We start from the raw sequence: 20158 nt of genomic DNA on the forward strand, positions 1-20158 counted from the left end.
AAGGGGACTGGAGTCCTCTCTTTATCACAGACAAAACAGCCACAGGGCAAGACTGCATCCCCGGGCCACAACTCTGACTTAGAGGGATGAAAAGGGGACTTCAGTCCTTGGTCTCTCTACTGAGACTGCAAGCAAGAGAGTGAACAGCAACAGCAGTTCTGTGATTGGGTCACCTCCCTACTAGCAAGTGGGCTGAGACCCACCAAAATCATTTAGCAAAGGCAAGCAGGTAGCCATCACTTGGTATCTAGTTTCACTCACTACTGAGCTGGTCGGAATTTGATGTCAGAGGCAAAAGGCTCCATATCTCATTCCCATTCTCCAGCGTGTTCCAGAAACACAGAGAGAGATGGTGTCTGCCCACCATGTGCTGGGCTGGACTGCAGCACAGTCACTTTCACAGAGTAGCAGCCTCACCGGTTTGATTCTGGAATGCCGAGATTGCCGCACAACTGGCAGGTCCACTCTTGTGACACTGGCTTTGGGGATTCATGACGCCACACATTCTTCCATTGCATTTCATTTCCTTTTATTTTAATGCCACCATTTTACAACAGAGCGAGATACAGGTATCTGAAAGGTGCCTCGTCAGGAGCCTGAAGTACACCCTGACACAGATGGTGGGGGAAAGTGTGTTGACTGAAGAACTTGGCTAAGTTTGAGGCCATCTCCTTAATGCACCTCTCCCAAACCCACCGGTGGAGGTTCAGAGATGCCACCCTCCGACACATCTGCAACTAGTGGATAGCATGGCATGGAGGGGGGAATCCTTTCCTCACCCCCAGCTTATTTAAACCCATTCACCTACTAGATACAATATTTAAAACTTTTAATATAAAGATAAGTTCATATTCTCGATCCTGAGAAACGTTTAATCTGTTTACGGAATTCTCCCTGTAAACAAAGCACCATTGACACCTCGGGGGGGAGGGAGGGAAAAGGGAGGAAGACAGCTGCTTGGGGTGGAAGGCACCTGATCTTTTGAACTCCGCAGTTTAGGGCAACCCCACCATCCTGCCTGCCCCGTGGATGGAGCCCTCTCACCGGCTCTCCCCCCTCTGACACCAAGTGGAAACAGACATCCTTTAAAATCATTTTTAAAATGGGAATCGGATCTTTCAAAACCAAAAAAAGGTTAAGAAGGGGGTATTTCCTTTCCCCTCTACACAGACACACACAATTTGAATGTAACAAAAACAAAAAAATCATATCCTCTACAAACGTGTCTCTCCCCTGAAAGGCTGACGAGAGGAAGAGCACAGCCCCTCTGTTCTTTGCGTGGCCACCAGTGGCTCCTTCTCCCTCATATACCAGGCGTGGAGAAGTCTCAATAGAAATGGCATCGGTGCTCAATTCCAGCGTAATTCTTTAGCTGATCAGTCAGCAAGCCCCGCCCTTCCCAAAGGGGCAGATTGGCATTGCACAAGCCCCACCCCATTTGGTACAATGGGGCGGAGCTCCAAGTGACCAGCTCCTTCATGTGGAATTTCAAGCTCCAAGGAGCAATTTCCAGAAGTCACCTGAATGAGGGACAAAAATCATCTCCCGCTTCCAAGATTTGACTGCCTCTACTCCTAAGGCTTAGCCCAGCCCCTCGCATAGTCTCTGCTGCTGCTTCTCTCTTGGAACAATTTAATCGAGTGAGCAGGGAAGGAGGGGGGAAAAGAAAAACATGGACAGTGAAGTATGGAAAAAGTCATGTTCCTGAATACCCAGCATCGCCACAAGGCCAGAGTAAAGGGCCTTGGGGAGTGGGGAGGGAAGCACAGCGGGAATCGAAGTGAATACTGCTGGAGTTTTTGCAAGGGGCAGGGTTGATAATCAACCCTGACAGTCATTCCCCAGGAGCAGGGTTCACAGACTTGCATGCCCTCTGGCGGGAATCCAGAACAGAAGGCTCTACACATGTACAAATTATACAGCTCTCCTTTGGAAGCAAATTCTCTGAGATGGACAGAGGAGGCAGCTTGGATCCTAGCACACCACCTCCTAACCCAGAGATAAGGAGGGCTTATCCGCTGCTTGTGGCCTTTAGGTTCCCCCCACCCCCAGAAGTTCCTATGGATATATACATTCTTTTAAAACAAACTCCCTAGGGACAGTCCAATAAGAACCTTACTGGTGAAGTATCCCTCCTCCCTCCCCACCCACAGGTCTCTTCTCATCAAAGCCTCATGTCCCATCTGGACACAAATTACTTTTCAATATTTTTTAAAAATAAAAATCTCAAAGAAAAAGGAAAAAAAAAAGTGTCCCCAATACTCCCCCCTCCCTCATTGTTGCTCCCTTGACACAAGGTAAACTTTAAAAAAAAAAAAAATCTACTGCAGCCTTTTTAAGTCACAATAGGATTTCCTATTGTGATGTTGAGTTCCCAGTCTCTAGGGAAAATGGAACAAAAAACCACCCCAAAAAACGAACACCTTCATCTGCAGAGAGAGCGTGTCTCTAGCTCCCGCTTGCAGAAAACAAAATCCATCTGGATCCAGGATACAACTCCTGGGACTCGCACCCATTCCCACAGCCTAGCACTAGCACCGCAGGACTGGCGTGGTTCCAAAGACACTGCTGCCACGGTCGTTCTCCTCACATGGTCCCTTGGCTCCTGGAGCCCAGCTCAAACCAGCCCATCTTCTCTTGGGTCAGGTCCAGGTCCCGTAGCTTAATGCAGACCTCCCCAAGAAGGATATTCTCCCAGAAGCTCTCCTCGCTCAGGACGCTCAGGCGCAGTTCCCGCTGCTGAAGGTCTCCTTTGGGAATCCCATCGTAGACGAGCTGCAAGACAGAGAATGGGGAAGGCCCATACCGGTCAGAACGCGGTACCTTGGCAGCTTGGAGAAGGAAGTTCTCGGTTACAGAATGGGGAATCCCTACTGCTGCTGCCCCATTACTGTGTCTTAACCATGCTCTGGAGGGAGAGCGTAGCTCAGTCTCCATGAGCCATTCAGTGCTTGTCCTCTCTGCTGAGAGGACCAGATAGGAGATGGGCCCTTTTCCCTGGAAACTGGTCCGAGACACCAGTTCATTTGACAAGTTGCTGAACGTTCCTCGGTCAGCAGCAATTTTTGATCTCTACTGACCTAAGCAATCCAGCCAGTGCACTAGTAGTGGCAGGCAACTGGATTCCATTCCCATCCTGGAAGGATGATAAAGATTCACTTAGCTGACTCTAGATCTAACCTAACCCCCTCACAACTGAATGCTCTGTCCATGAGCCCTACATGAGTGTCAAAGGGAATCAGACGGTACCATTTCATTGTAAGTGGGGTTGCAGGTTTTCCGAGCCACTTTGGTTTTTCTCTTGGTGGTTTTCTGGGGGTCAGGCAAGAGATAGATCTTGACATAAGGGTCGGGGTCATTCCCGTCCTGGAGAGGCTGCTACAAGAGGGAGACACCAAACAAACCCCAGTCATTTCCACGGCACCAGGACACAGACAGAGCCTGCGCAGCAGCCACAGCTGCTGCTGGGATATAAGGCACCTACCAGGCCTCGGATGTGCATCACCATGATGAAGAGCTTGTTGTTCTTGTAAGAGATGGACAGCTTCACCTCCCCTCCCACCTTCCCAATGGGCCGAGACCACGTGGCATCTGGAAAGAGGCAAAGGACAGAGATAGTGCGCAGTGCCTACCAGCACAGGGAGTGAGCTACAGAGGCCAGCACAGGCCAGAGACCAAGCAGCGACACAGCTGTGCAGCAGCGATTCTAAACCACGTGCCAGCTTCTTAGGAAGAAGCATAAAAGAACTTCAATGGAATGCCCTGGAGCGGCTGTTTTCCCCTTAGGTAACCACTGCTTCGACTCTCATTCTCCTGCTCCTTCAAGGGGTCAGGAAGGAATCTACTGCTGTTGTTTAGTACAGCACAATACAGGTACATTGTGTGGGTGTGTTACACCTTCCCTTTGACACGCCTGATATTAGCCTCCATACCAGACTAGATGGACCATATACAATGAATAGTGATACCTGCGGGCTTTGGAGCTGGACTGGTGCCTGCAGCCTTCTCATCCCGCGGGAGGGGGTGGAAGAATGTATACACAAGATCACACTGCAAGGCAAGAATAGCACAAGTCTGGCTTGTATCACACAGGGGTAACAGGCTCATATCTCCATCCGTAAGCATGTCCTGCACACTTCAAAGCAAGATCTGTAACTCCACCACCATCAGTTAATATAGCACCTTCCATCCTCCAGAATCCCAAGCCAGAGGAACAACTCACCACTTAGATGGCACATCTGATCTTCAAAGAACTTTATAACTTGGAGTTAAGTTAAGACTTACAACCCACCTGGGATCAAAGCTAATGTTCCTGTCCCCATTTTACAGATGGGGAAACGGAGGCACAGAGAGACGTGACTTGCCCACTTCTCACTAACACAGTCTGGAAAAGGGCCCAGGAATCCTGTCCCTTAGTCACTTGCTGTACTCACTAGATAAAACTCCCTCCTAGAACTTATCCATTAAGCCACGTATGCTAGATCAACCTTCTCCACTGTGGACTGAGAGGCGCTGAGAAGAGAATCTTACCTCAGCCACCTCTGGGGCTGAGTGGATCAGGTGCCAGATGTAGCCATTCAGCTCCTCTTTCCTCCTGTCGGCCATTGCCTCGCCGCGTGACCGGCCGATCACAAACCTACTGGGGAAACTGACCAGTTGTGTGTGTGCAGGAGAGAGAGAGAGAGAGAGAGAGAGAACATTTAGCAAGTCCCCAGTCCAGGGCAGCAGAATGCACTGCTGAAGCAGTAGTGCCCCTAAGCGAACTGCTCTTGCCAGAGGCAGCAAGTGTTGGTCTGAGGCACATCACACCACAATGGTGCTGAGTTGATTGTTTCTCAGTAACAAAATCTAGAGGACTTTCCAGGCCATTCTGGACACGTGCTGCCAGCAAACACTGGTGGGCAGGGAACATGAGCAGGATGGGAGGGCCCTAAAGCCAAGGATAGCTGGATCCTGACAGGTATCTCTCAGCACCAAGAGAATCGAGAAGGGCTCGGTCTGGGTGGGTGCTGTCTGGAGTCAGGGAGAGCTGTAGTGGGCTGAGTCAAGTTACAGTGGTCAGGGGAAGTCAGGAAGCAGCATGGGGAGGGGGGTGGAACAATAGGGGGAGACTTGTCCTCGTGGGTGCTGCCTGGAGGCAAAAAAGCAAGCCAGGGAGGCGCATCCTCCCTCCCAGCATGCACCCGCCCAGAGATGAACCAAGCCCCAAACCAGCTGCAGAGTAGCCAGCCCCTTTTCTCCAGGGGTGGGACAAGAAGCAGTGCTGAGGAAGAGAGGAGGGGCAGCAGGGCTACCTGGGCAGGTGAGAGGAGGGGAAGATGAGGCGTAGCTTGTTGTGCAGCTCCTGGAACTCCTCAAAGGTACGCTGGACATAGGTGACCTCGCAGGGGCTCTCCCGCTGCACCTTCACGATGTACGTCTGCAAGACAGGGAGGCAGAGCCTGGTATCGCTTGCATGCCTGAGTCTGATCTCACGTACACCAGTACAGATCGGGAGCAGCCCACCTGACGTCCAGGTTAGCTCAGAATCAGACCCACCATGCATGCACTGAAATGTAAGAAGTTTGGAAATCAGACCAAGGTTAAATGATTTCTTTTGGCATCACTTCAGACCAAGTTAAAGACGGAGGAAAGTTTTCAGGAACATGCATTGAAGGGAGGCAGAAATTCAAGTCACCTTTGAAGGCATCATGGAAGGGTAAGTGGAAAGCACTGGGTTCTAATCAAATCATACAGTGTGAGGGCAGCCATCCAATGACAGGTCCCACATTTCCCTTTCCCAGAGTACAGGGTTTGCCTCCTCTAAACCACTAACTATTCCTAGCAAGGCCAGAATCAGGAAATCGCTGCAGCAGCCTTCATTTGGTTTGTGTCTCTGCCCCTGGGTCTCCACTGAATGGCAGTAGACTGGGCCTTCCTCCTAACCCACCTCCCGGCACAGAATCCCTCTCCCAGATTTCTCATCTCCCCCCGGCACATGTCCGGCAGAAGCAGAGCTGCAGCGCTCACATAGCCTTTGCTGGGGTTGAAGACTTTCTCGTGGCGGCAAAGGAAGACGTCGCGGATCCGGCCGGATGTCTTGAGCGTGTGCACGCGGGGGGCGAAGGAAAGCACGGGGCGGGTGTCTGAGCCTGTGAACTTCATCTGCGCCAGGTTGTGGATGAAGAAGTTGAGCTTGGTGGCCACGCTGCCCAGGCTGGACTCAATCAACCTGCAACGAGGAAGGGCAGCGTCTCAGTGAGGCAGAGGGACTCCACCCTGGGCCAAAGGCAGCTGCCATTCATGGCACCCCTGGCTCCTAAACTCTGAGTGCACAAGGGCCCCTCAACCAGGGATGCTGGGACACAAAGAGCCTGGCTCCTTTCCTGGGAGTGGGTGTACAGCCACTGAAGGCCCTTCCATCTCTCCCTGGTGACAGAGGGGTGCCCCCTTCCCCAACTGTCACCCAGCGCCAGCTGCATCCTTTTACCTGGTGAAATAGGTGGTGGCGTCGGCTTCGGAGTCCTGCGGCCGCAGGGCGTCATAGACGTACTTGAGGTCCTCGAGGTCGGAGAGCTCCGGGATACCACAGGACAGCATCTGGGGAGCAGGGCAGCCAGGTCAGTGCCAGGAGCCCAGAGGTGGGGAAGGAGCAGGGAGAGGGAGATGGACCAGCCAGTCCTGGGGCCTCTACCATAAACATGGCTCAGGTGCGGGTCAAGATGGCCTGTCCAGCATCCCCCCGAAGACTCCTCCAGTGGAGAAGGACGGGGGCCCTCTCCCCATAACACACATCCACACCCCATGAGATGTACTTCGCGAGCTCAGCCCAGCGCTGGGTGTGTCTGCCTGGATCCGAGTCACTCACATGGGTGAGGACGGCTGGGTGAGCGCCGTATGATTAGGCAGTCAGTGCTGCACTTCAGACAGCCAGAGGGGCGCTTGCGTGACACTAAGCACACGCCTCCCCCCAAGGGTGGAGCACGCTGCTTTCATAGTGCTGTCAGATGGGACACGAGAGCCCAGAGTAGGAGGCGGAACCAGAGAGGCCAAGAGGCAGCTGCAGACTCCGAGGGGGAAGGGAATTTCCCACCACTGGGGGTGGGAGGCATCTCAAGGCCTGGGTGTGGAGGGTGGCCCGCTCTTTGGAGATCCAGCGAGAGCAAAGCTGCCCCGGTGCCTGGATCAGGGCAGCCCCCCCGTGTTCTCACCAGGCCCAGCAGGTTGAGGAAGAGGTGGGTGTGCTTGCGGATCAGGTTGTACGCCTGGCAGCAGAGATCCACAAAGTCATGGAAGCGGCTGGAGGGCTTGTCACCACCATTAATGACATAGGCCATGTCCGAGGTGAAGACGAACGGGGCCCGGTCCCTGCACCATAGAAAGAGACACACGTGCCCAGATCAGCACAGGGAGTGGAGCAGAGGGGTCGACCATGGGAAATGGAACAGACAGCCACTCCAGTCTGTCCTGCATCCATCACAACACAGCCAGGCTCCCTGACAGCCGCACAGCAGACCTTCCAAACCGCTGTGCCCACAATACAAACTGTAGCCCTGTAGTCTCACAGAAACATGGCCGTCCCCAGCACAACAGCTGCAGGGAGATGATGTTTGGTCAAGGGAGCCAGGACTAAGTTCTGCTCCAGCATGTAGTACAATGGGAGCGATCTCACCCTTCTGCCAGGCTCCTGTGGGTGACACCCACCTTTTGATGTTGCCAAACATCTGGGCATGGCCCAGGAACCTGCCGAAGTCAATGTGGAACATGTGGCCGGTGGTTTTGAGCATGATGTTGTCGTTGTGCCGGTCGCAGATCCCCAGAACGTAGGTGGCCACACAGCAGCCGGCGCATGAGTAGATGAAGTTCTCCACCGCCTGGGAGAGGGAGAAGGGGTTAGAGCAGGCGAGGGGGGAAGAGAGACTTCAAAAAGGAATTGAGAGGAAGGGGAGAGAGCATGGGAATGTTTAGTCCCGCACTCTCAGGAGCAAGCCTGGTCTGTGGGGTGGAGGGGGGCACTTAATGATGCTCAGCGCCCCCACCCGCCTTCACCAGTAACAAAGCATTAAAAAAAAAACAAAAACAAAAAAAACCCTTGCACTCTTGCTGTAGGCCCTACACATAAACAAATCTGTGGGTACAGAATCACAGGGCTGGAAGGGACCTCAAAAAGCCATCTAGTTCAGGCCCCTGCGCTGAGTCAGGACCTAGTATATCTAGACCATCCCTGACAGGGGGTTGTCCAGCTTGTCCTTAAATGTAGGCACAATTCAGGAGCACAGGTGCACCTGGCTGGCTTGGTTTATGCAAAAGGTCAAGATCAAGTTCACTTACTGAAAGTCCTAAACAAAGCTAAGCGTGTGGCCAAGCCAGGCTCAGGGTGCATCTGTTGGCCGTTGTTTATGTGGAGGGCTTACAAGAAGTTAAGCATATTGGTTGAGGCATTCGTTTGTGCATCATCTCAAGCTGCAGAGGCTATTTGCCTCCCTCGGACCCCTGCTCCCTGCCCTATAGAGGGATTTGTACGGCCCCTTTCCATTCCAAAGTCACCCCGCTGCATCCCACTTCACTACCTTCTCGTACTCATCCTCCGTGGGGTTGTGCTTCTGCAGCCAGTCTGCCAGGGGGCGATCCTTGAAGGAGCCCGTCACCCCATGCTCCACCTGGATCTTGCGCAGAGTCTCTGCATTGGGGATCATCTCCACCATGCCTGGAAGAGGAGGCAGCAGGTATAGGGTCAGCTCCCAGAATTGCCACTCGCTCTGTCCATTCAAACCCCTCCCCCTGCCCTGGGTGACGCAGATAGATCCCAGCCTGGGTCCCCAAGGTCTCAGGAGCCCCTGGAGGGGCCAGCCGTCACCGATTTGCATGCCTCAATTTGAGAGCCTGACTTGAGGCACCTTGGGCCTGATTTTCAGAAGAGCTGAAGGTCAGTGCAGTTGCACTGACCAAAATCCGCCTCTGAAAATCAGGCCGCAAGAGTCTTCCACAGCATCTCCCTCTGGTGGCAGAGATGTAAGGCAACTCCCCTGGATAGGAAAGACTCTGGGAAGGCAGAACAGTCCTGAGCAAGGTACATCCCTATGGATTTAACTGGTGGGGAGAGATACAAGAGGCCAGAGGGTCCTGAGCCCTTATGCCAAATTTACCCCACTCATGAACTGGTACGTGGGCAACAGCTCAAGTCTGGGATTATCCAATTATTGCAGAAAGCCCAGGGTATATCTACCAGCTCCCGTGGCACAGGGGCAGTGAGAGTCCATCCCTGTGGCGCTCTAAGGGGGATGGGACGTTTAGAGCCTGCTCGGAGGTGCAGGGTCGTGAAGCCTTGAGTCCCTGCCTCGCAGGAGGCCAAGGACCTTGGCTATGTCAGGTGGCTCTGACAACGGCTCAGTAGGCGATGGATGTGCAGGCACCGATGCCCCAGACCTCTGCAGAAGCTGGGTTTCTAGGCAGAGTTAAATACCATCCAGTTAGCTCTGACTACTGAGGGGCAGCGAGCCCCCTGTGCTGCCATCCTGCCTTGCGGGATGCCTCGGGACACACCCAGTAACAGGTCCAGGGGGAAGAGCTACCCTCTTCACCCCCTGCACCTGCTGACTGATATTAGCCTGTGCTGTGGTTCTCTGGCCACAGCTGCACTGCGGTCTTCAAGGGACGCCATTACAGCAGCCAATGGATGCTACCTCCAGAAAGTGCTACTCGAAGCACCTGCCTCACCTTCCTCCAGAAAAGGGGGTTTGGGCTTAAACACGTGTCAGAGCCCACATCCACACTGCAGCAGAGACATACCCAAAGGGACAGTCGCAGGGTTCATGCGCTGTTCACCCTAGCTCTGCAGCCACTGAGTTCCCTACAGTGTCTCCCTGCCGAGAGCATCACAGCCCCAGAGGAGCAGGAACCCCCCAAGAGAACTCCTGGGAGGAAAGTGGGAGACCGTCACACCCGGGCTCCGACTTACCCCGTCCCCGGCCAGTGGAGAAGCAGCGAAAGATGACCATGCGCATGTCCAGCCCCTCCTGCACCCAGATCTTATTCATAATCCGGATCATCTGAAGCGTCAGCATGTCCTGCCGGAGGTCGTCACCACACTGGCAGTCACAGGAGGGAAGGCGCATGGTCACAATTGGGGCATTTCCATGAAGCCAACAGTTCACGGTTCCCTCTCGGGGGTTCCCTCTCCCAGGGGAGATCTCGCACACCCTCCCCACAGAGGCTCTTCTCAGATTTAAAGAGGGCACTGCCAGCTCTGCCTCTGCCCAGCACAGCCTTCACAAACCCCACAATTCATGAATGCATGATGGGTCTCTTCCACGATGTGTCTGGGGCTAAAGGGGGCTCACTTTTGGGGGGGACAGATGCGATTCTGTGGGAGCCGAGGGAGTGGGAACATCATGGGAGAGGTGCCAACAGTCAGGTCTGGACTGTGGAATAGGGAAGGGGTGGAAGCCTCCTCACTTGGGACACTGAAAGTGGAACTGAGCACCAGCCCGGGGGAATAGATTGTAGAGAATGACGCTGCCCATGAGCTACATGATCCAACTGGCTTTTTAAACCTTCAGCTTCTGTGGCAGGGATTTTGTGGGTGAAGAACTGGACTCAAGTGCCTTCTGTTGATGGCCTCCCGCCCCCCCCCCCATCTTGCTATTTAGTGAGAGCATTTCTAGGGGAACTAGGGTTTGTCACGCAGCCATGGTTTGCAGTGGAGCTGGTTCCCATCACAGTTCGGAGACTTTTGCTCACTTTTTGTTTGACAGGCACCTCACAGCTGCTGCAGAGATGGGAGCAGCCAGAGAGGGGGAAGTGTCCTACTGGCTAATATTCTGCAGTGAACTCCTACCCACTTTGAACCAGAAGCCTCGGCAATGGCTGTTTGATCAGAACCGCTTGTGCCAGAGGCGCAGGCACAGAGCCAACCAGATAAGCCGCAGCAGCAGCAGGGCTCACCTTAAAGATAACACGGATGTTCTCCCCGAGGGCATCCACGTTCTGGAAGGAGAGCTTCAGGGGCACGGCGTTGGAGTTGAAATAGGAGCAGTCCTGCCGCCAGGGAGGGAAGGAGGAGACTGTCAGGAAGAACCAGAGCTACCCGGGGATATGAACACCGCTGCAGGCCTGAGCATCCTAGGGTTATGATCTCAGTCTTCCAGGGGACACAGTCCCCCTCTGGTCAATTCCCTGTCAGTAGGACAGCGGCATCAACCAACCTGCCCCCTGCAGGGATCACCAGCTCTGGGCCCTGGCCATGTGGGATGTGTACTAGCCACCAGGCCCAACACTCAGGCCAGGGGATTTGTGCACTAGCCAGTCACCAGGCTTCTCTCTGCCTAGCTCACGCAAGGCCCTTGGAGGCATTTGACTCACATCCCCAAACCCACGCCGAGGTTCAGCTAGACAGGCATTGCAGTTCGGGGGAGGCAGGGAGCTGGATGCATCGCATCAAGGTGGGTGCAGGTGGGTTCATGGGATGGGGTGCAGATCAGGAGCCAATCTGGAGCATTGGGGCAGGTGGAGAGGAGACACAGGGCTGGGGGTCAGGAGCACATGGGTCCGAGGTACGCAGGCTGAGCACGGGTGCTCTTTGCGGGGCAGGTAGATTGGGGGAGTCTGATGGATGGACGATGCAAAAGGTCTCCTCATAAGAATCCATCGTCTTGGCATTCTGTGCCCCGGGGGAAATTAGCCCTACTACAGCAGGTGGACCAGCAGCCCCAGTCCCGATTCCCTTCTCGCCCCGGCTCGGTCACTCACCCTGGGCACGATCCCCTTCACCAGCAGGCTGGGGCTAAGCGGCAGGCGGCAGGAGCCATTGGTGCTGAAGAACTGTTTCACGTCGACCAGCCCGTCTCGGAGAATGGCCTGCCGGAGACGCAGGGAGGGGTGGGTCACAGCCTCGCATGCACATCCCCACCCACAGCCCTGCCAGCAATCCAGTGCCCCTGGAGGGATCGACTGGCTGAGGGGGAGCTGCAGTCCTTTCCCAACGGCAGCTTCTCACTCTCCAGCTGCAATGCATGCCTGGGAACCCTGCCTTGCTCAGTGACCCCTGAAGAAACAGCACTAGGCAGGCCTGCCTGGTCACCCTCAGCTGGAGGGAAGGGCCCGTGACCTCAAGGAATTATGGGCGAGGAGGTTGGGGGAGCCTCGGCACATGTGTGGGGTATGGAAGGCCCCTCAGTGGGGGATGGGAGTTGGAGGAGAAGGGGGAACAATGCTCCTATCCCATGGCCCTTCAGCAACTCCTGAAGTGCAGCCAGCACTCCTACGTGGCTCCCAACAGTGCCTCTGACTGGACGAGGCGGGAACTGGAGCAGCCGGGAGGTCCCCTGACAGCCAGCACTCTTGACCTGCTCCCTGCAGACAGAGGAGCACTGTCCGTAACCAAAGCGAGCAGCCCCTTGAGTTTTGTAGTTTCAGTCTGACTCCCCTGCCCCTCCCACAGGTACAGGCTAAGCACCAACCTGTCGCGAGGACGGAGCAGCCTCCCGAACCTGCTGGGCCAGCTTGGCCAGGGTGTTGACCAGGCAGCACTGCCGGTCGAACTCCTCTCGCAGGCCTTTGCCACAGCAGCAGAGCAGGGCCGCCAGCAGGTACTGGTAGCGGATGCTGAACTGGGAGTCCTTGAGTCCATCCTTCAGCAGCCTGGGGGAGGAGGGCAGCATGGAGAGGTCAGGACAAGGGGCTCCAACCCTTCTCATTCCTACTGTCCCCGGTTCAGGAACTCCAGGGTGGGGAGCTGAGGCTTGTACCTCACAGGCTAAGAGGGGCACAAGTCATGGCTGGTGATGCTAATGGTGGGATGCCCACTCCCCAGGCACCCCCCATCTCTTGGGCAGGCCCCAGCTGAGCACAGACCCCTCCCAAAGGCTGCAGCACACAAACCAACATTACCAGAAGAAGTAGTGGGTGATTCTCAGGTCACAGATGGCTCGCTTCATAAGGAACCGTACCAGGGGGCTGTCCAGGTAGCACTCATACTTCAGGGCCTGGGAGGAGAGAAGCAAGGACATTTCTCCATCAGCAGGCCGGACAGATGGACAGGCCTGGCACTAACCATAGGCCATGCTGTTCACTGAGTCATTCAGACCAACATGCCTCACCTGCACCAGCTGCGGCAGGTAATCCAGCAGCTCTGCATCCGACATGGAGTCGATCCAGTGTACGGCTGTCCTCCGCACCTCCTGATCCGGGAACCTACAGCCACAAGCCACACATCACTGGGAGGAGGTCACAGCAGGCTCTCTCCAGAGGAACCCAGCCCACCTGCCTGCAGACGAGACCACTGGGTTCTCTGCAGAGGGTCTGCTGCCATCACAGCCTCTCATAGGCGCACTGTGGAGGTGCTGGGAAAAGCACAGCTGCAGCCACCCAGGCAAAGCACATCATCCCCCTGGGAATGCCACAAAACATGGGAACGGAGATGTCTGTCCTGTCTCCAGAAAGTCTCCTGGTTCCCTTATCCACCCTTTTTATTTTCTGGGTGGGTTCCTGTTGGATCAGTTCCCCCAGCTCCCCTACTGTGCTCACTACCAGGCAGTAGGTCATGGTTGCAATATTAAAGGGAATATTAGTAGGCAATAGCCAGTCTATGTCCACCTCCCCCATGCCCAACCTGTGGGCAAAGATTCTAAACCCACGTATGCCCAGCCTGTGCCCCTGTTCCTCCCCCTCCCCTCTACGGTGACACAGCACAGTTTTAGGATTGTTTGGGGTTCAGATGTTCATAGGATTTGGATGCATCTTAATGTGGCGACTGGCTGAGAGGCAGAAGCCACAGCCCCCAGTGAGTGGCTGGGGCGAGGAAAAGGAGCGGTCTTTGCCCACCACACGTCCACCCCCCAGGACGGACTCCCCAGGCAGCGGCTTACGTTGCATGCAAGAGCCCGAGGGCATCCTGGTGGTTCATGTAAGTCCATTGCTTCAGCAGGGCGTAGATATCAGGCAGGCAGGCCCACTCCCAGCTGGGGGCACTGGTGAGCAGCAGAGGCAGCGATCCAGGCTGCTCGTGGCAGTAATAGCGCTTCTCCCACAGTCTCTTCCGGTCGGTGTCCGTCAGCCTAGGGCAGCAAAGGTCACAAGACACAGACCTCAGTCCCTTGGGAGAGCAGTGCGTTTCCATCCCTGCTGTACATACGGGGGCCCTGAGGCCCAGAGTGGGGGCGTGACTTGCCCAGGGTCAAAGAGCCCTGAAGAGAGGGCTTGACACTGGCGTTACTGGGAACGGTCTGGCTCTAGGAATCTCAGGAGCTGGACAAGAAATAAAAGGGTCATTGCTCTGAATGGCCACAAGAGAGCAGGAAAGTCAACCCTGGGACACCCACTTTGGCTCCTGTTACTAGAATTGGGTAGGGCTGCCTCAGAGAAGACCTGAAGCTTGTCGCTTTCATGACAGAAACTGGTCCCATAAAAGATATTACCTCACCCATCTCGTCTCTCTAGTATCCTGGGACCAATGTGACGTAGTGGCTTATGAATCAATCCCATTTTCTGAGGAAGGCAGCTGGATCAAGTCCTGATCAAGCAGCATAAACCCTTCCACCTCAAGCCTGATAGATTCAGGGGGTCAGCTGGCCGGGCGGAGGCAAGTGACATTGATTCCTCCGGACACATCTTAGCTGATTTTCAGCTTGGATTGAAATTGAGGAAGATGAGGCAAGGAGAATTTCACACCCCCTCCTCCCCTCCATTCTCTCCCCCTGAAAATCCTGATCAGCACTGTAGCAACCTGGAGCCCCTGGGCTGCACACAATTTTCCATTCCAGTGACTGCAGGGAGTGACAATCCCTCACTCCTGGGCCTGGATCTTACAGAGGCAAATGACACTAGTGCATTGTAGCCCCAGTGAAATGAGTTTGGCAGGTCTCAACTTAAGGTGTGTCTACACTACAATCATGGGGTGTGCTTGCAACTCTCGTAGATTTACCCAAGCTAGATTTGATCTAGTTTGGTTCCTGGAGCAGCGAACCTGCAGCTCTGATGTGGGCTCTGGCCCGGGCTAGCCACCGGAGTCATTTTCCACGGTTGCAGGCAGGATTGTGCAGACCATGCTGCTGTGGCTTCAGCGCTCTGTTACCCAAGCTAGCTTGTAGACATAACCTTAGTGCCTAGCGGACATTTCTCCACATCACAGACCAGTGCACAGTTCAATGTGCTTGGCAGCTCCGGAGATCTAAGAGCTGCAATAGGGGAGGCTGGGTTGGCACTGAGGTGCTTGGCAGAGCTGGTAGGAAGGAGCTCAGGGCTGGAATAGCAGGGCTGCAGATCGGTACTGAGGGGCATCAGCAGAGCTGAGTGTGTGGGAAGCCGACCCACCCAGCTCCCAGGCCTAGGTCCATTCCCAGACACTCCCTTTCACGATTACTACAGAGCTCGCCCAAAACAAACAAAGGCAAAGGAAAGCGAAAGCGCTGCCTGCGTAGGAGAAGGTGGGAACGACCCACCCTGGCAATGAACCTGACGAGCTCTGGAGCAGGCGGGCCAGACACTGCCCTCCCAGAGCACAATGCCAGGAAGGGCTGGGTGCCTCCTGCCAGTTCCCAGCACTGCACCCTGTTCCTCTAGGTAGTGTCACGTTTCAAGCCAACAGCTGCAGCATGTGTGAGGTGACCACGTGGCCTGGATCAGCTGGCAAAGGAACAGGGACAGCAAGGCTCCTTATTCCCACTCTACCGAGACTGGAACATACCTGGCTGGCTGCATTCCGGCCAGCAGGAGTGGGCTCAAACGCCTCCCCTCCAGCCCGCCACCTGTTCTCTGCTGAGCCTCTGTCTCTCTCCTCTGCCAGAGGGGCAGCTCCCAGTGCCACCTGGAGTCGGGACTCCGGGGGTCTTTTGCAGGGGCTGGGGCCGCACCCTACCTGCCTCAGGGCAGAAGCACAAGGCGAGGGGATGTCGGCATTCCCAGAATCCCACCTGCCTTGGGGGAACAATAACATGGGGTGGGGGATGCAGGTATCCTGAGAACACCATGTGCCTTGGGGTCTGTAATATGAGGCAAGAGCATCCTGTGCTCTGCCTGTGGGTTTGGGACCCAGATCCGCAGCCCCAGCTGGGAGTGACCAAGATGGAGGATTGAGCTTGTCCACTTCTGGCTTTTTATTGTTCTTCTAGACCCAGCGGCTCTGGGAGGCTCATCCCTGCACCAAGGCCCAATCCACCCAACAGCTGGGGAGCAGGGCACAAGTAGAACTTGCCTCCCCCTCCCACTTCTCCCGGGCCTTGCTTAGACCAGAAGCTCCGTGAGCGTCTCTCTGTTTGCAGAGCACCCGGCACTTTTGCCACGCCGGATACAGCGATGGTAATAAGGATCATTCCAGAGAAGAAGAATGCTGAAGCAGATGCTGTACCCAGCATGGGAGCAGCTGGCAGAGAGTTTGTTGTAGGCGCCAGCAGGGGGCACTCTCTGCCCCCAGCAGCAGAGTGTGTGGCTGTAGGGCAGATATCACACCTGGTGACAGGGATGTGCCTGTGTTCTGGATTTGGCCTTAGGGGGTGAGGCTATTATAGAGGGCACACAAAGGCAGGGGCAGGAGCCGGAGCCAGGGATACATGTCTACATGAGACTGTGGAGAGGGAGCGAGGATGCAGAATGGGCCCTGAGCTTGGGGAAGAGTCAGCTCCCCAAAACCACAGGGGCTAGGGGGGCAGGAGAGATGAGATGGGGTGGGGGTGCCAGGGCTCTGTGGTGCTTAGAGATGGAGAACTGGAGGAGAAGGAGGGTGAGGTGGGCCAGGTGCCACATGAGACAGAGGCTGTAATGAACCTTAGATTGGGGGTGGACCTCCCCGCTTCAGCAGGCACATGCAGGGCAGCCTGGCAGGAGGTATGGATGCCCTGTGGAGCCATGTGTGGGGCTGAATGAGTGAGAGGGGGAATGTTGCTTGCTGGTTCTTCCCAGCCGGTTCCAAGAGACTGGGCCCTACCAGGTCCCCTGGGACCTTTCCATTTCCCACTGTCTATTAGAGAAGAGGGACAGATACTACCCCCTGCCCTGCTGGTCGGGATCATGCCCTAGGAGTGAGCTCAGCCTGCAGTGAGCTGCCTTGCATGTGGCCAGCGACACCTGATCCTTCCTGTTTATAGACATGTCTGTGATGCAGAGGCGTAGGCTGGGCTAGCCAGCTGCCCTGGGCAGAGGGGGAAGTGGGGGTGAGGAGGCTGGAGACACCTTCTTTGTACACACATCTGGAGAAGGCAGTTTCTTCCCGCTCAGCCATCTGCCAGAGCACGAGGCCGGGGAGCTCAGGGGAAGGACAGATGAACAGCCTGAAAACAGCTGCCTTCAGACAGGGAGCATGGGGGGCAGAAGCATCAAACCTGATCCCTGACCCTCAGCCCTCACCTCTCCCTAGGGAGCTTCCCAGCTCCTTGTGTGGTTCTCAGGACCAGCACTGCCACTATTGGGGCCCCAGCCTGCCAGAGATGAGGGTCAGGCCCTCACATGACTCCCCTCTGGTCCTGCTGCTGACAGACAGCACATGTGTGCAGGGCGGGGACGGGGGCAGAGCGTGAGATCGGGCTGGCCTGAGAGTCACAAACCTGCCTGGCCACAGACCCTGATCCAAAGGCTATTAAAACAGAGGGAGTTTTTCTGTTGCCTTCAACTTTGGATCAGGGCCCAAGGGACCCCTTCTCCCACAGACAGACTTCTGAGGAGAAAACCCAATGGAGATCCACCCACACCAGCCAGCCCCTCCACATGTGACTGCTTCTTTGTGCAGTGCCCATTGGCGAGCTACAGTCCAGGGCAGGAGAGCTGGAGACAGCATCTGGGCCAAGGTCTCGCCTCCCCGTGTGTCATCCCTATGGTGTGTGCATCCCCCCACGCGGGCACGGCCTCTCACCAGTACAGCGATTCCTTCTGCATCACCTCCTTCAGCTTGCACTGGTCCTCCTTGCCCAAGCTGCGGAACTCGTACTTGGGGCTGAACTCGGCAGCCGGTGGGCTCGTGAACGTCACGTTGAAGGCAGAGGCTGGGAAATCGATCTGCAGGGTGGGAGGAAGAGCAGGTCAGAGGTCACCCAGCAGGCTCTGTTAACATGCTACTGCCCTCCTCAAGGGTACGTGGGGCACACAGGCTGCTCTTGCCTCATATTACAGACCCCAAGGCACATGGTGTTCTCAGGATACCTGCATCCCCCACCCCATGTTACTGTTCCCCCAAGGCAGGTGGGATTCTGGGAATGCCGACATCCCCTCGCCTTGTGCTTCTGCCCTGAGGCAGGTAGGGTGCCCAGGCTTCCTGCAGCCCCACATGCTGTGCAATTGCTGTGTGTTCACTCAGCTGGCCATTGCAACGCTCATTACTAAGGCTGTGAAACTCGTCACACACAGGGCCCTCCCAGAGGGGAACGTGAAGCCGACAAGGGCGGGATTGCCCTTGTGTCCGCCTCACGGCCAGGCCCTACCGCCCCCGTGAGCCATGCACTGGGAAGTGCTGGGAAATTTCCAGGCCAGGTGCACTAAGGGCCATTGGGAATAAGGACTTGTGAGAAGAGAGACTCACAGCTCACCCGACCCTGCGCAGCGTCCCAATCTGGAGCCCAGCTGACTCAGCCCCTGCCCCTCCCAGCATTCCCTACTGTGGAGACATCAGAGCAACTGCTTCCTCTCCCCCTCAGCCGCCTGCATGTTCTGGATGCCACAGGCGGGTGAGGGGCACCCAAGGACGCACAGCAGGCTGCCCCCTCTGATTGGCATGACCAGATACAGAGTCCCAGCTGCATGGTTAGTGACCGGCTGGTGCAGTGAGATGAAGGGCCAGTCCTCTCACCCCTCTGCTGTGCTAAGACCTTGCCCTGGATTTGAGGGGCGCGTATACCCCAGAATGCAATCCAGTTAATTGTAACCATACACCTCTACCCCGATATAACACCAACCGATATAACACGAATTCAGATAGAACGCGGTAAAGCAGCGCTCCGGGGGGGGCGGGGCTGCGCGCTCCAGTGGATCAAATAAAGTTCGATATAACGCGGTTTCACCTATAACACGGTAAGATTTTTTGGCTCCCAAGGACAGCGTTATATGGAGGTAGAGGTGTACTATGTGCATTCGGCCACCCTTAGGTAGTGAAACAGAACACCACATAGTTAAGGGTTAATTTGGAGACAGGCTTTCACACGCAAGGTCATATCTAGCTGGCAGTTTCTGCTAATCAGAATGGGAGGAGAGGACAGAAGTAAACAATTGAGACTAAAAACCTTGGTGGTTAGAAAACCTTGGTTCTAGATGCCTCTGATATGAAAAGTTTATTGAAAGTTAGAAAAGTAATGACACAGTAGGAGTCATTATGACCTATGTGTTTTGTAGAAGTTAGTTATACAAGATTTGCTAACAGAGTGTATTTGGGAGCAGTCCTCTGAAGCCATATTGAGAGACATTTTCCCTGACACCCTTTTTCCCCAGTGGGTGAGCAACTGGCCACTGCGAACCTGCTGTTAATTACTCAAGACCGTTCCAGATGTTAGGTAAATATCTGGATGTTCTAAGCCTAATGCTCATGTTTGTTTGTGCTTAAATCTAATAAACTGCAGTTTTAGATAGAGCACGCTTACTTGCATGAATCTTATCAAAGGGAAGTGCTGTGTTCCTGTTGATTTATTCCTTACACCTCCTGGAGTGAAATAGTTAAGATGCCCTTGTTGGGAGTTCTGAAAACCCCAGGTAACACTGCCATTACCTGTTGGGCTTGGTCAGGGTAAGGGGAGGCTCCTGCTGGAGGAACCTCTCCTTCCTGGCCTGGGAGAGTTTGGAGGGAGAGTCCCACTTTCACTACCCTCTAGCACTGAATGCTGGTTCACCCCAAGACCAAGCTGGGACAAACTGGGCAAGTTTCCATTCTGATCCTTCCTCGGGGAGGAAGACGAGGAGGTCAAGCTTCCCAAGCCCTGGAAAGCCGCAGCCTCACCCTGCCATTCCTCTTGCCTGCAAGAGGAGCCGACAGGGAAGAGCAGGAATGTGCTACAGCCAAGGTAGACAGTTCCAGTGACAGGTCACACTGGACCCTCTACCCACCCACCCAGGCTGATTTTCAGTTGAAACCGTGATGGATTTGTCAGTGACTTTGGGGAAGCCCCAGTCGCTTGGACACATATCAAGGGGATCAGTGCACAGAAACGGTAGCAGCGGAGCTGAAGCAAGAGAGAGGAAAAAATGAGTGTTAAGGACAGACAGAGCAGAG

At 55.1% G+C, this 20158-nt stretch overlaps 1 protein-coding gene across 3 annotated transcripts in view; it reads right to left on the reverse strand.

Annotated features, from left to right (window-relative positions):
• Positions 1-229: 229 nt before the first annotated feature.
• The window catches only part of PIK3C2B (phosphatidylinositol-4-phosphate 3-kinase catalytic subunit type 2 beta), a 79604-nt gene continuing 59675 nt past the window's right edge, over positions 230-20158 (reverse strand). For 2 of the 3 annotated variants that reach the window (XM_039535593.1, XM_039535594.1), the window contains exons 15-33: positions 17819-17961; positions 13845-14033; positions 13077-13170; positions 12868-12962; positions 12438-12618; positions 11728-11835; positions 10924-11016; positions 9938-10067; positions 8550-8686; positions 7684-7853; positions 7191-7347; positions 6470-6579; positions 6010-6211; positions 5295-5419; positions 4531-4648; positions 3969-4050; positions 3485-3591; positions 3250-3378; positions 230-2775 (exon numbers count right to left, since the gene is read on the reverse strand). In XM_039535593.1, coding sequence (XP_039391527.1) covers positions 2587-2775; positions 3250-3378; positions 3485-3591; positions 3969-4050; positions 4531-4648; positions 5295-5419; positions 6010-6211; positions 6470-6579; positions 7191-7347; positions 7684-7853; positions 8550-8686; positions 9938-10067; positions 10924-11016; positions 11728-11835; positions 12438-12618; positions 12868-12962; positions 13077-13170; positions 13845-14033; positions 17819-17961 — 2559 coding nt within the window. In that variant the 3' untranslated portion in view covers positions 230-2586. The remainder of the gene's footprint in view (positions 2776-3249; positions 3379-3484; positions 3592-3968; positions 4051-4530; positions 4649-5294; positions 5420-6009; positions 6212-6469; positions 6580-7190; positions 7348-7683; positions 7854-8549; positions 8687-9937; positions 10068-10923; positions 11017-11727; positions 11836-12437; positions 12619-12867; positions 12963-13076; positions 13171-13844; positions 14034-17818; positions 17962-20158) is intronic. The other variant, XM_039535595.1, reaches the window with a different exon arrangement.

Source organism: Mauremys reevesii, linkage group 4 (assembly GCF_016161935.1).
Source record: "Mauremys reevesii isolate NIE-2019 linkage group 4, ASM1616193v1, whole genome shotgun sequence".
NCBI classification, from domain to species: domain Eukaryota; kingdom Metazoa; phylum Chordata; order Testudines; family Geoemydidae; genus Mauremys; species Mauremys reevesii.